The sequence below is a fragment of the Stigmatopora nigra genome, chromosome 5, assembly GCF_051989575.1.
Source record: "Stigmatopora nigra isolate UIUO_SnigA chromosome 5, RoL_Snig_1.1, whole genome shotgun sequence".
NCBI classification, from domain to species: domain Eukaryota; kingdom Metazoa; phylum Chordata; class Actinopteri; order Syngnathiformes; family Syngnathidae; genus Stigmatopora; species Stigmatopora nigra.
In genome coordinates this window covers 8210945-8226586 of record NC_135512.1, presented here as the reverse complement: position 1 = coordinate 8226586, position 15642 = coordinate 8210945, and the positions used below count along the sequence as shown (strand labels likewise).

The following is a 15642-nucleotide window of genomic DNA, read 5'->3' as shown; positions in this document are numbered from 1 at the left end:
CCAGTCTCATAAAATCAGCAAATCTACAAATACGCAAACAATTAAAAATACAACACATAAATAGAGAACACAGACAAAAGTGTGACTTGACCATTTACCATTGTAAACCATAGGAACCCCATATATTTACTATTTTAGAACCGCACCCAGAAAAGAAAACTTTGTTACAGATAACTGCCACGACAAGTACAGTTTGAAATTCTGCAAAGGAAAAAAAAATGAACTTGGCGAGGCGCTCCATAAAGTCTGCAAAATGTCCATATTCATTAAGATGCGCATGTGACATAAATACAATACGTTCCCCTATCTCACTGCAGGGACGACACGGCGCTTATACGAGAGACAGGGTGGGAGGGAGACTGCAGGAGCCCACAGTACTAATCCATCATCACCTCCACTGAATCACCGCGCTGCCAATAAAGCCGGACGGCAATACATTAGGAGGCATGTGGCAGGCTTTCGCCATGGTGACATTGACAAGTCCCCTCGGGCTGCGTGAAAAGGCTGGCCGCGTGGTACACTTGCTTACAAGGCAATAATGTATGGAAATGCATCTGTTTGCAAGAGCAGCACACTTTGATCTATATTCACCAAGGAAGTAGACTAAGTGCACTATTAGGAAAGGGCCAAAAAGTACATTTTTACAGATCACTTTTGCTTTGGAATCTATTGGAGTTGTAGCAGGTGAAAAAAGGTAAATATTCTATTCAAGCCAGCATCTGACTGGCTTGTATTGCTTGGCATGCGGATAAAACGCAGCCTGATGCAAGAAATTACTGCTCTGGGCCAAGAAATAAATTAGCATATGGCCACCTGAAATGCACACACATTTTTTGGGGGAATAGAATGAAATAGATGAGAAATAGTGAAGTTGCTTTTGTTTCTTTCCTGTATTTCCATTTTTACTTTTAGCAATGGAAGAGTTGGAATTGTTTTTTTTGGGATATGAGAGGAAGCTGGACTACCCAGAGAAAACTCACACAAGCCAGGGGGAGAACATGCAAACTCCACACAAGGAGGCCAAGCGGTTAAGTTTAATGCAAAATTTAATGTTGTTTGCCTATCAAATCAAAACACTGTCAAGTGGAAAAGTAGTGCTGTTCCACTCGACAGAACTTTGTTAGGGCATTTACCAAAGGGCACAAAAACAGTAAATGAGCAGGGAGGTTACTATACAGCATTATTTGGTTTTGTATGACCTTGGTTTTATTACCTGAAAAGGGTGCTAAAAATTACTTGCACATTCTGATCATGACTTTTCATCATTGCCATTGGTTTGAATGTCAATATTGTATAACCTGTAATGAAAAAAAAAAGTGATGATTAATCTTTAGTTATATATTAACATTTATATCAATTCCACATTGTAACATTCCATCTAATTCATTATTTTAGAGATCCCCTGTATTTTTAAAATGTATTTTAATCACTATTTTTGGACACTTTGATGTGATTTATATATATTTTTTTTTATGGTCAAAATTACTGGCACTTTGTGTAAAAGATTTGGAGACATAAAAGACATGGAAAAATAACATCAGTTTTCAAGCCGAACCCAGAAATGAACCCGCATAAATTGGAAATCCAAATAAAAAAGCCAACACACGATTAGTGCTGATAGAATAAAAGTCTGGATTTATTTTGCTTTATTATCTCTACATTAAACACATGTTCCTGAATGCAGCAAGAGTCACAATAAGAGGATGCTAAGCATCTTGCCAGGATAGCAGAGGTGTGGCCGGTTGAGCGAGGACATATTGTATATACACATACTATTGCCTTGTATATAGAACGTTGCCTATGTGAGGCTGAAGAAGGCTGAGGAAGTGGTGACTGAAAACATGAGTATCTTTCAAATGATCATGCCAACAGACTAGAACTCCGTACATGAATTACCCTGTCTTGCCTGATGAACACGGCAATGGATTACAACCCAAAGAGGCTTTTACAGCACGGTTCAATTCATTATTGACCATGAATATGGCGGTAAAAGTTGGGCGTTGTCATGACGATAGTATGGCTTTTGGACATGACGTCAAGGTTGTACAGAAACAATCATAAAATAATTATGATTGTACCAAAGAAGCCCATAGATGGGTTAAGTGCGGCAAAGAAAATGACTGAACACATTAGAGGACCCTTTTTCTTTTTTTAAACTAAGGATGTGCGTTCGCCTAATTTCTGGTTAATACAGACCAAGAAATGTAGTCCAAATGCCCATCACTAGTAGAAACACAAACAGGAAGAAACAAGTACAATACCAAACTTAGAATGACTGATAGAATGATAAAATGCCAATTTACTTGACTAAACCAGGTCCAGAATAGTGTCAGTTCACAGTCATACAATGTTGTACTAACTGCTACATTGTTATTGACAATTGCATGTTTAAAGGATGTGTTGAATGAAATCAGTGAAACATATCAATCGCAGCAACCGGGAAAAGTGCACAAGGAACACAAAAAGCCACAAACTGCCACACCGATCATACAATTTCTTCTCTTCATTTTTTTTAAAGCAATGGTGCATTGAGATACGAGAGAGATAAAATTACTAGATTTTTCCATAAGGGCTGTCGTTGGTTCGATTTTACGCTCAAACTTGCGTGTAAAAAGGCAGATGAAATCAATGTATGAATTCAATTGACGAAGCTTACTGTCCAATTCATAAGACAAAAAACTCAGTGATATAACAATATACTATACTATTTATGCTCTATAAACAACTGTTATTATGGCATCTTATTGCAAATTAAGACTGTCTCCATTTACAAAACTGTAGTACGTATAACCTTGTCTATATTACTGCCACCGGGTGGCCAAGGCGTGCAAATCAGCTGGAGCAGCACCCCACACATAGAATTGAAGCAAATTGACATTTCTATCATACATTCTATTCAATTAGACATTCTTTATTTTAAATAACATTAAATACCACATTGTTCTTACCCAAAAAAAGGAATACTCTCCCCCCCAAACTCACTAATTTTGAGTTACTAATAACTCGTACCTCAAGGCACCACCATGACTGACATTGCAATCCATTTTCTTTGAAACAGAAATTGTGTGAAGACACCAATACACACGGAAGGTCCAGAACTCCCCAAATATTACAAACACACTCAGAAACATTGGCAGCAAATTGCCCTTAAAAGCGGACGCGCCCTTTTCAAATCAACAAGTTCTGAGGTACTCGTGAGACTTCCAAGTAGAGAAAATTATTTGGGCGGATAGCGTGTGCGCGACACAGTAAAAGCGAAAGGATTAACATTTTGCAAAGCGTTTTGGCTTGAATTGCTTTTCACCAAAGAGTTGAGGGACTAGCGGTGTGTTTGCACGCCTGAAGAAAAACACGCAAACCCATTTTCAGTGAGGGTTAAAAACATAGAAAAACAGCACCATTTGAGGTCCGTATAGAACAGTTTGCCGGTAGCACCGTCAACCAGTAAAAATCTCCAACCGCAACACAGACACAAAAACACTAGCACGGGAGCGACTGCACTACGTAGCCAAGAGCAGATTACAATATGGCCGACCTCGGCCTCTCGACAAAGCAGCTCAAAGAAATGCATCCTTTTTCCAAGAATGAGATAGTGAATCGAGGTGTTTCAGAAGATATATACATAGATATTTTTATATACTCTGTACATGTTGCGTAATCAGGTATAACGTTTTACTATATAGATTTTCTTTAGACTATACACAGAGTTTAAAGAGTCACTGACGAACAAACACCAGAGTAACAATGAGGTAGGGCGGTGAAAAATTGGATGAAGTAGAACCGGTTTGTGAATTGTATACAAAGTTACTGATACTGTAATCAAAAATAGAGAGCAAACAATGCTTTCTCTCGGCATTGTCTGTGAGGGCCAAACATGATCGTCCTTGTCTGTGAGGCCCAAACATGAAGGTCCTATGTACACGAAGCAGTCAAAATGTGCTGCCAAGACCTTAGCGTTTATCTTTAGCTATGGTGATAATTTTTTTCTTCTTCCTCGAAACACCAGTATGATTTTGTGTCCGCAACTGGAGGCGGCACAGAAAGTGAAACAAAGAGCCACTGAGATTAAACTTCCATTCCTATCCAGCGCTACTTGAGCGCAAGTACAGTCAAAGAATGATTAAGAAGAATCTGGGTTCAAAATATTAAGCATCTCAGTCTACAAATCAAAGATCTAGTAAGGAAACCAGCCTTTGAAAAGATGAAAGCTCTTAAAGCAGTTTTTACAGACCTCTTTTGGCATCAAACAATAAACAGAAACAAAAGGTACATGACTGCACTATACAATGTCGGCAAAAATGATTCTGCACAGTGTATCTTTTTCAACCAAACGGTGTAATTGCTCATAAAGAACCATTAAGCAGAAGGGGTGGACCTTTATATTACTTGCCTTATTGCAAAATTGCCATAATCGGATTTAATTCACGACAATGGTCTTGCCTTCTAGAAACTGCATTTGCTCGTCAAAAATTCTGCGTTTTTCTTGTTATTCAAAACGTAAATATAATCCGGGCAATTGTGCAATTAAGCAGATGATTTTGGGAGGATTTTAGTACGAGCATGAACAAATGTTGTTGTTTTTTGTGAGCCATTCCACTGAAAGCAGATAATTCCCACCCCGGCAAAATGAGCTAGAAGTCTTGCTATAACTTCTTTCAATCAGTATTTACTGTATCTTACTGACTACCAGGAAAAAAATGTTGTCCAATCACATTAATTTTGAAATTCCCCAATCTATGTCAAGTTATTGGAGTACTGCAAAATAAATTTGGTGTCATTGGAAAGCTTAATGGGATTGGATGCACTAGGTGGGAGATATTTAGGTTTAAAAATGTCCTCTACAGAAGAGAAATTTAAACTACTGGTAGTCAGAAGGATAAATGGTCAGATCTTCATAAATAGTTGTGTAGTCAAATATCTGTGCAGTTGAGAAAAGCCTGTCAAATGCACAATAGGAGACAAAAAATCTCATTTTTCAACTTTTGTATACTGTTTTGGTGGAATGGTTCAGATTTCATAATCATGGTTAGTACAAACAAAATTATTATTCTGTTTGTGTGATCTCATATAGGCAATATAATATTCAGTATGGGACATGTGTACAAAACACAGTAAGACTTAGAGAAACTGATTTAGTGCTCCTGTTTTTTTCGCAATTAAGTTAGACACCGTGTCTAAATAAGCTCTGGAGTATATTCACTATTTTTCTTTTTTAAATGTGCAAACCATACTGATCTTTCAGTCAGCATATTGTTTGTTTCGTATTTAACCTTGGGTCACATTTACTGTATTTGAATAACAACTAAGAGATTTCCCATAACAGAATCCTATGGCAGAGTCCAGTTTTTATAATATGACAAATCTTTTGGGTAATAACTATCAAGCTATCTGTTCAGCATTTTCAGGTATGTTAACACACCACATTAATCACAATGAAAACTTTTTAAGGTGCATCATTTCAATAAATTGATTGTTTGGCCTTAATTTAACATTTAAACATAAAAACCCGATAACCTAAAGAGGCATTCAGAGATTGACAAATTGACGTTAAAGTGCATTAGATGTGAATGATTTGTCACCTTGATAACTTACAAGATCACATTAAGAGCGAGGCTTTTTATCCAATAAAACAATCCTTCTCTAATAGTACTTCCAACTTTGCATCAGTGATCACTTTGGCTCGGGAGATGTTTGTTCTTTTTAAGGGCTCCACACTACACTCTAACGCCAACAAGTCCTAAGGAAAGAACAAAAAGGAAAAAAAAATACAAAAACATTAACATATTAGATAAATTGTCTGTACGATTTACAACTTAACTGCAAGATTCAACCCCAGAAAAATGAACAAACACGTGACAACATGACTACAACGCAAGGTAACTTCACGAAAGGCTGAGCTGAAGTTGAGAAACATCATTAAAAAAGAGGGACAGAGAACAACTAACTGGCAACAAATGTACAAGTGTGAAGAGGAGCAAAGGCTTAACAGGCAGTCGGCAGCAGATTCACAGTTTTTCCTCTGTTGGGTCACACTTAAAATTTCCATCTCAAATGATTTCCTTTCAGCAGGCCAACAGCCGCTAAAAACTTTTTGGAACAAAACAACACGCAAAACACACAAAAAAATGAACAAAGGACGAGCTTAAATGTCCTTAGGGTTGCCATACTTAGTTCCCCCAATGGCATTTCTTAAGAACTGGGTTATTGTGGGCTTCACAATAAATCACCAAAAACAGTCATGTCTCAGACAGCTTTACCCACACGATATCTCCCTCAAGAAGACTACCTGAGCTACGGCCACCCCCGTAAAGTACCAAGTGGCCCTACTCAGGCTTGAATCCACCACACTCACTCATAACAGTACCGATAGCCAACTCTTACATTCTCAGAGCAAAGTGCAGGTGAAGTCCTGAGACTTCAGCTTCAACTACAATCACACCTCAGGAAAAAGAGCCAAGGGCTTTACACACCCTGATGATTGCCAAAATTCAAAACCATTTAAGGCCTTTTCTGCTCACCGTTACTTCTTCAACAGTGCTTACTTACTGTCTTTTGCTTAGGAGTCAGCAACACAAATACACAGGAAAATCACATGGCTTTCTTGTGCTCAGTCGTTGTACAAAAGCAATTGTACAGTGAGACTCATCAACACTCAACAGTCCTAGTTGAAGAAAAAAATGTTGTCAAAAATTGTAGGAAATTGGACAAAGAGACCAATATCCAGAAGCATTAACATACTGCAATACTTGGGACCTTAGAGGAAAACAGTTAGGGCAAATGCAATCCATTCAGGATTGATTTAGAGGATGACCTGAAAGGAGGCTAAGTGCTGAAAAGCATGCAAAGTAATATCTCTAAATTCTATTCAGGGTTTGACCGAAAACTTTGCGAAAAATATGCTGGGTGGGGCTTTAACTGTTAATATGGTTGACAGAATTATTTTCTTTTTGTGATCAAAAGACATGAAATTTCCCCCTTTTTTGGCACTCACTAAGAGAAATTTGAAGAAAACTAGAGCTTAGAATACTATAAAAATGATCCATCTAAGGATACAATATGTTTTGATTCTCAGCCATGGTTTCAGCTATTTTTCCCCATTCGTTTTGGCCAATTGTGCATAGTTGTAAGTACCGTCTTGTTCAACTTCTACTGAATATTGACGAGCACAATGTATTGCCACTAACTTAAACCCAATGGCTGAAAAAAAAAAATCTTGCAGCAAGAGTCTGTCTGTTGCAATCAAAAATTTCCATCCGGATTAAGACTAAATCAAGCACCAGTGTAGTACCAATTACAGACACTTGTTTCTCCAACAGCTTAATCACACAAAACATTGAAACAGTTCTAAAACCCCGGTGGTTTTCTACCACACAGAGCCTGAACTTTTTTCCAGGGAAGTCATCTTTTACTTTTTAAAAGTGTAAAGGACTCAGAGTAATGTTCTGACACAGAACAATAAAATAATTCCACAATCACATAACGCTCACACATACGCCAAACCATTTCGTTTTGCCGATCCCATAGTATAGATTAACCGCCCCGCAATCCTCCCAAATAAAAAAAAAACAAACAAACAAAAAAAGAAAAACTCTACCTTGTTCCCATCTTTCTAGTGGGTAAAGCTGTCTGTAACTTATGGCCAAACTGAGCTGTGAGGAAGGTGCTGGTTGTAAAAATGGGCCTTTTGTATTTCACATTTTAACAAATCAAATGAGTTGAAGGAATAGCGGTTCCGTTGAGACTGCGAATAAAAATCTCAAATGGACCTAAATTGAACTCCCTCCATATTGTTTGACCATGCGGTGTCGCAATGGTAAGGGTGGTAGGGTGCAGAAGACCGCTTGATCTCTACATGCCATCATAGGTAAAGTTCTCCATTTTGACTGTTTGTCTGATGAGCAGCTTTGACTCCCGCCGCTCTTCATTCTTAATAGACTTGTTGATATCCATGATCTTCTCACAAATGTATTTGTTCACTTTGGATAATCTTTGTGTTATCTCTGCGCTGTCAGCAGTTTCTTGGGACACTCGGTCGTAAAGACACTCTGTGGAGAAGACACAATGTGAGCATTTACAAGAAGCAATGATGGCTGTTCACTAGGTACACTTACCTCTGACAATTTTTAACTTGCTGGGTGAAAGTGGAGGTTTGGGAAGGGCGTCTTTTTTCTTTTTGGTAGCCACTCCAGTGACACTACGATTTTTGAGGGTTTCAGTACCCCAGATCATGACAGCCAAATTCTTTGTGAATTTGGAATCTCCCTGGGTGCGCTGCAACTGGTGCCACTTCTCTTCCTCCACCCAGATTCCACCACCAAGGTGCACCTGAGTATTGCATGGATGGAAATAACATTAGTTGGCAGGAGGGTGAAAGAATGAAATAATAGGATATAAGCTTGTCTAGTATTGACTGGGGGTATTTGTATCTAATCGTTTCCACTATTTACTATTTTTAGTAGCCTTGAAAGAGAGCTAGTTTTTAAAACCCAATCACCCAATGCCAATCATCTGGAAAAAATACATGATCAGTCTGATAATGTGATTGGATAGACAAGATCTCTAGTCCAGGGAGTTAACTAAAATTTTGCCTACCATACTTCACCTCCCCTTGACAAAAAACACAAGTGACACTAAATGAACTGTTCCATGCAGTCAGTAACCAACAAAGAAGCACACACATACTGTTTCACCCTCCAGACGTGAGATTTTAATCACACTGATCTCAAGACTCCCCAACACTGCACCGTCTTTCTGACAACCAAACAAGATGGTGATAACATTTTGGACCTAGTCTACACCACTGACAAAGGAGTATATAGTGCAACCAGCGCAATCATACTCTCTGGAGGGGGAACGCCTTTAGAATTGGGAATGAATCCGGCCTGATCACAGCTAAAACTATTTGTCCCAAGGCATTAGAAAAGCAAAACAGGACTTTTCAAAGAGTATAAACCCATGTTTCAAAAGCAGCAGAGACACACAGAGCTATGGCAGGATATGTTGACTGACCATCACATAACAAAAGCTTATGGCACAAGACTGCAAGAGTAACATGAAACACTTATAGAGGCAAGCTCTAGTCTCAAGGTTTTATTTAAGTGGCAACCATCACACATACTGAAGAAATCTACTCTATCCTGCTTCACTGACTAATGGCACTTGAACCGCACACATTACCAAGTTTATGTCACAGAGCTGTTCATAGATTTCTCTTCAGCACTCACCATCATAAAGCCACAACTCGTGTTAACTCTACAAATTGGGGGCCAGCATCTGCCCCTGCCAATAACTGCTGAACTTCAAAAGCAACAACCCTATTGATGATATAGTTAGTGTTAGAATCCTTTTTTTTTTTAATGGTAGAAACAAAACTGCTCATATTCAGTTTATTTTGGCAGTATGCTACTAAACCATGCTCAATCTGTTAGTGTGAGTTACCATGCATTTTAGTGCACATTATTTGAGATTTTGGTAAATCAGGCCCTGGTTCCTAAGGCCCCCAAGTAGTCGCCGGACACCACAAAGGATCACCGCTAGCCTAAACAGAAGACATCTTAACCAACGTAAACCACATAGCTAATCCCAAGAAAGCACCACTTTCACTGACAAGGATAAACATGTAAGCCAAAGCTACTGGCTGCCTGTAGGTTGGATTACTTCCACTGTTTATTTAGCAAGTATCTCTTCACAGGCCGTTGCCTAAGCATGTCTAGGACACCCAAAGCCAATTGCCAGCTAGGCAGTGTACCTTGGTTATTTGGGTGGGCAGAAAAAGGAGGACCCATTTCTGACTTGCTTTTTCCCCAACTCCCTTATTACTCTAAATTCTCTAAGCGAAAAATATTTTCCATATGCATCTTAAGTTCTTTATGTCACAGGCCAGATTCATTCAGCTGCTCATAAAACTGGAAAATATTGTTTTGTTGTTGTTTTCATGTTTCTTTCTAGTTTCTTGTGTTAACCCTCCTAATTCATCAGTTCAGGCTAGTCCGATTCTCACACTGGGGCTAATCTGTCATTCATTCTGAAGTTCTCTCGTGTGATTAATTAATACAGGGTCCCTGGTGTAAGAAGAGTTCTCATTTACAAGAGTTCTTCACGCCTGAGGTGACTGCAGATCCCAGAGCTTGTAGTAACAATTGCGCCCCTTGTCAGCAGAGACAGGATGTTGGTCACATTATAGTCAAACCTAACTGGCTAATAAACACTGATGATGCTGGCCGGGCCTGTAGGAACAATAATAATCTCGTCAACCTTGTTTACCTGCCAGAGCTGGACAGAGGAAAGGATTAATCTAAGGTTAGCTGAAGTTCATGCTTGTTACAAAGAACTACCGTGTTTTCCAGTGCAACCAAGGGACTTGCGAGGGTCAACTGCTGGCAAAAATACAGAATAACTGGGGAGGGAGACATTAAGGCAAAGGTTGAAATAAATCTGAATGGACCATTTAATTGAACCCCTAAAAATCATACCACCCAGAACTGCTTTAGACTAAGAGTTTAGCACCACTTAAAAAGCCATGAAATACATATCATATCACAAAAGTAAATTGAAAAAGTAGTGGTAATTGTGTATCTCCAAGATAAGATTGAAAGAGGCTTACCTTGCCGTCACTGCAAGGGTAGACTGTTTTAGGAGATGGTGAGTAGCTGGAACTAGTATTGGCTTCTTCTTTGAATGCTTCATGAGTCTCAACAATGGGCTCGACCACCTCAGCCTTGATTGTCTGAGTGCCATTGTCATGCATAGGCTCTATAAAGGCAAATTAAGAGTTCATCATTAGAAGAAACAACAGCCAATATTACTGGATATTGTGAGACAATCAGTTGCACAAGACATTGTTATGTTGTATCAACTCGTACAGTGACATGAGGTTTGAAGCACTGGACAAGTGCCTGAATGTTTGTCTGGCTCAGCCTAGACTTGCCTCGGGACAGGAGGTTATTTTAGCCCAGTGGTTAAGCTGGCTTGTTGGCTGGCCACATTAAGCTCCAACTTGGCTGATGAGTTTTAATATCAGGCAGTACACTCCACCCTGTATACAAAGACAGCCCAGGGTGCTCTAATCTTTGGCCTGTCCATTAGATAGTCTATGTTAGCAAGTGACCAGGCTTCTTGTGCTATAGCTACACCTCAAAACACACCAACATCTGACTGATTTGAATTTTGCTCATTACTGGGCTGTTGCTCAGTGAAAACTCAGGACTTGCTTAATGGCCATGCTGGACCTATTCATAACCATTTGCTAAATGATATTCCCGTTGTTCAAATAACTGAGCGAGGTTTAATTATGTCTTTAAGATTATTGTCCAACTAAAGCGACTAAATTCAGCACTTGCTCATGAATTATTACACATTGTCACTCTCCAATACATTATATGGCAAAGCACATTAAAAGAACTCTCACTTTTCTTTATAGGAGTGTCATAGTGAAAAAAATGTGCGATGCCTATCTTTTTTATATTTATTCGTGCAAATTAGTTGGCTCAGAAATAAGACAATGCATTTGAATCGCTATAAGATTACAATGTGGTGGACTTTTGAATTTGTATTATTTTATGATCATGCTTGTAAGAAAACCTAAACATTAATTATATTCATGGAGTAAAAGAATCATGTGAATGATAGGGTAGTAAAAGAATGTAAATAGTATTCAGCAAAGCAATATCCTAAACACTAGCCGATGGAACAGATATAATAGAGTCAGCATCAGGAGGAGAAAATGTGACACAGCAGTGACATTACCAAGAACTGGATATCCTTCCAAAGGTGTTGAAAAGACTGGCCAGGAAGACTGGCAAGAGGCTGAGAACAACATTGATGGAGCTAAAGGAATTTCTGGCAAGAATATGCTGCAAACTACATGTGAAAACAATCTCTCATTTCCAAATGTCAGGACTGTGAGCTAGAGTGGCAAGATAGAAACCTTACTTTAAGCGGAAAAGTTAGAAGTGGAAAAACTAAAATCAAGGTGTTGTGCAAAAACAAAGTCTAATCTGTAAAAAAAACACAGTGATGCTAGCAGGATCATAATTTATGCAGATCAAGTACTTGACGTGTAAACTTGTGTGTGCTCTTGGTTCCTTACCGCTGCCAAGCCTCATCAGAAGCACATCTTGTAGCCGTCGATTGAAGTCCCTGAGTTCTTTGACTTCAGTCAAAAGGCTGCCATATTCCTTGAGTTTCTTAGTCTGCTGCATGAGCTGCCGACGTGTCTTTTCCAGCTCCTGCTGCAGCCTCCTCATTTCCTCCTCCTGTTGTCTGTAGCTGACGACGAGTTCCTCGTAAAGAACGCGAGGAACCACTGCCGCAGCTACATCAGTGTCCACCTCAAGATGCTGCTGTTGTTGGTGGAAAATATGGTGCTCTTGCTGTTCTGCTTCCATATCTTCGTCTTCGTCATCTGCATCATCTCCTTCTTCAGCCAGTCGCTCCTCATCTAGATCCTCTTCACCTTCCATACAAGAGTTGGCTGCGTTTCTTTCTAAACGAGCAACAACTGCTGCCAAACTTTTGGAGGAGTTTGAATTGGGGCGTCCATGGTCCTGAGATAGGGCCTTTAGGGAAGAACACCTGATAATTTAGAGTTCTGTACAGATATTGTTTGGTATATTTTCTAAAATGTGCAATGCTCGTATTTTGATCTAAGCATCAACAGCAAAAGACCTCCAAATATTTGACCCACTGATGATCAGTCATATTGTTTAATAACAAAGGTGAGTTAACCAAACAAGTTTAATCTTGGTAAGGTGGAAAACCATGTACACTGTGGGGCAAATGTTTTTGATGACTGGGAATCACACAAAGAACTAAAGAGGAGTCAGAGAGTTCCTGATGAGCCGCTCAGAGGATTTGTCCGTGAAAGGGCATCTGTCCAGAGTGCTGGAATTTGTGTTAATCCACCATATGGTAAAAATAGTGTGAGGGATTTGGGGTATTCATATACACCCACTGTACACAAACACCTTATGGTCATCCCTCGTTTAAAATTTAGTTTTATCATATTTTATTTTAAAAAACTTCTATTGAAATACTTTTGTAGTTAGTTTTAGAGTATGTTTACAATAGTTTACAAAGCAATGCAACATAGCTAATATTTTCTGATATTTTTGGGCTAGTTCTGACCAAACTGGAAATAGAAAATGTAGAAATATACCAAGCCAAGTACATTTTGCTGTATTATTTGATTGATATAATAGCATTTAAATGCATAGATTGATCTTGCAATTATTTCCATGCATATGTACCATTCATCCATTAGTTCCTACCTTTTTATGTCTGAGAGGCATCCTCTCCTGTCCATAACTGTTCTCAATTGAATTTCCTGAATTCTTGATTGACATCTTGGGAATTTTCATCTTCTTTTGCATTATCAAGTTTTCAAACTCATCTACAGTATCTGCAAAAAATAAATAAAAATCAAGACAAACTCATCCAACCTCTTTTCTGTATTGAATGCAAACTATTCCTCCAGGATCACATTCCCTAAAGCACACAGTGACGAAAAAAAAGAACATTAAATCTTTACAGAGACGCAAGTGTCGCTTTTAACCGCAATAACACACCGAGAAGACGTTAGCTGGATAGATGTCACAGCCCAGACAGATAACAAACGGGGATTACAGACGTCGTGAGTAAAACTAAACATAGCCTGTCAACAATTACAAGTGACAGGTACGACGTTTAACAAGTAAAACAAAAGCAAAAATGCCCTGTCACGTTATTGACATGCTGTCTGTGGGATTTCCCGGAAAGTCACCACAACATCGCATCTTTTTAGTGACATAAATTAAAAATCAAAACATGCAAAACACACCTTTTCTTCTGCATAAACATCGGCATTGCTCATAAAAACGCGCGATCGTCGCTTCATGCTCATGTCATGACAGCACTACGCTTGCAGACAGCTAACTTTAGCATGCTAACAACTGCCCTACACAGCGATGAGCTAACAAGCATTAGCTCCGTACTGTAAACAAACGACGTCCCTAGCTAACATGACACGTGAAGACAACAGTAGCCTTTTACTACATGTTTATTATCATATTAAATCACTCATCGCAAAGTTTCTTTAAGCATACCTGGTTAATATGTCAAGATAGACAGGGCGTCAATGCGGCTATCGGATGTCAGCTGAGCTTTTGGATGGATCTCCGACGAAATAACTTAACGCATTTCCGCGTTTAGACGCGCATCCGCGGCATTAGAGGGGGAAATGAGATTTGAAAGAGAAAACGGGAGCAACTTACCTGCAAGGGCAAGAATGTGAGCTTCGCACGGCTGGCCTGCGCTGCCATTCTCTCGAGCCTTGCGAGCCACATACACCTTCTGATGATCGAAATCGGATCCGTGTTTGGGGCTGAAATCTTGGATGTTAGAAATAGGCAACGCGCAACACATATCGTCTTCAAAGAATCGAACAAAAGCATACATTATTTGATGTTCCTCGTCCGCGCACCTTTGATAAGGCTGAGGTGCTTTACACGTTCACAAAGTATAAAAAATATACACATAGGGAAGGTTGGGAGTCATGTCGGCGCTCGTTTGCTTTTGCCTGGTCCACATCAGCAGTAACAAGGCATAACTAACAGAAAACAATTCCTTGATAAATGTAATGCCCCCCAAAAATGCCCCAAACCCCATCCAATTTTAAGAGAGCTTCCTTAGTCCCACAACATTTACATTTTTATTTTCTTGCTGTATTCTGTAGTTTGCATGACTGGAAGCAGTAGTTTGGACATCTGGCTCATCAATGAGTCAGGGATTTGAAAAACAGACCTTGGCCCTCCTGTTTGTGTTTAAAAATACGTTTTTTTTTTGTCTGTTTTATAGAGTGACGGTACTGTTCAGGTGTTTGAAATATTCATCAAAGTTCCTGCAGAACTGGAAAAGTGCTTTCACAATATGCTGATCCATATTTTGAGGGCCCGAGATGATAAATTGGTGGGAGCCAACCAATGTTGCATGATTAATAAAAAAGTTTTATAGTAAAAACAATTCATTTTCCTTTTTTTTCTGCAGATGAAAGAAGAGATTCTGATTATAATAACTGACAATCGAGCTAAGGAGTTAACCCATGCAAAGATCTACTTGCAGAAATATTATAATGTTTAAAAAAGTGACCACCTGTGGAGATAAATTAAATATTTCACTTTTCTACACTACAGTCCATACACCAGCCAAAGTGTGAATCTGTATATGCTAAATGTAAAGAATCTATGAAATCCTGACAAATATTCCACATTTTCAATGTTTTCTTTGCGAAACAAAAACATTTGACAGCAAACCTTTGGACCTTTAAAGTTTCATTTGATCTTGCAACGACGTACACATCTGTCTTCTAGCTAAAACTTCATAAAGTATCAATAACAAGATTGATGATTACATGTCTGCTCAAATTTTATTGACCTATATCCCAATGGGCTCATCTGAGCGAAAATACAATGCTCAGTAGCGGACTGGCTATAAAACACAAACAATTTTGTTTCACTTCAGCTACTTTAATTGAAATAATTCCACACAGTCATTTTTTGGTGCCTTTGTGTCTTCACTTTTATATTATTTTCAAATTTCAAGCAGTCCCTTTTGGGCTATTTTTTCTAACATGTACATGGTATTTGCCCATTGCGTTAAATGAAGCTT

The 15642-nt window shown here is 38.9% G+C and overlaps 2 protein-coding genes across 11 annotated transcripts in view; both read right to left on the bottom strand.

The window, feature by feature from the left end:
• Positions 1 to 14597, bottom strand: part of bend5 (BEN domain containing 5) — a 32469-nt gene extending 17872 nt beyond the window's left edge. For 2 of the 10 annotated variants that reach the window (XR_013326258.1, XR_013326257.1), the window contains exons 1-7: positions 14250 to 14597; positions 13269 to 13399; positions 12089 to 12557; positions 10604 to 10752; positions 8112 to 8325; positions 5593 to 8045; positions 1214 to 1298 (exon numbers count right to left, since the gene is read on the bottom strand). Coding sequence is in view for 2 of the 10 variants with exons in the window: in XM_077716542.1 (XP_077572668.1) it covers positions 7849 to 8045; positions 8112 to 8325; positions 10604 to 10752; positions 12089 to 12557; positions 13269 to 13399; positions 14250 to 14433 (1344 nt within the window). In the remaining 8 variants the exon portion in view is untranslated. Of the gene's footprint in view, positions 1 to 1213; positions 1299 to 1610; positions 8046 to 8111; positions 8326 to 10603; positions 10753 to 12088; positions 12558 to 13268; positions 13400 to 14081; positions 14161 to 14249 lie in introns of those variants that run through there. The other 8 variants (XR_013326262.1, XR_013326264.1, XR_013326261.1 and 5 more) reach the window with 8 other exon arrangements.
• Positions 1 to 15642, bottom strand: part of agbl4 (AGBL carboxypeptidase 4) — a 201305-nt gene that overhangs the window by 42900 nt on the left and 142763 nt on the right. The window lies entirely within an intron of this gene.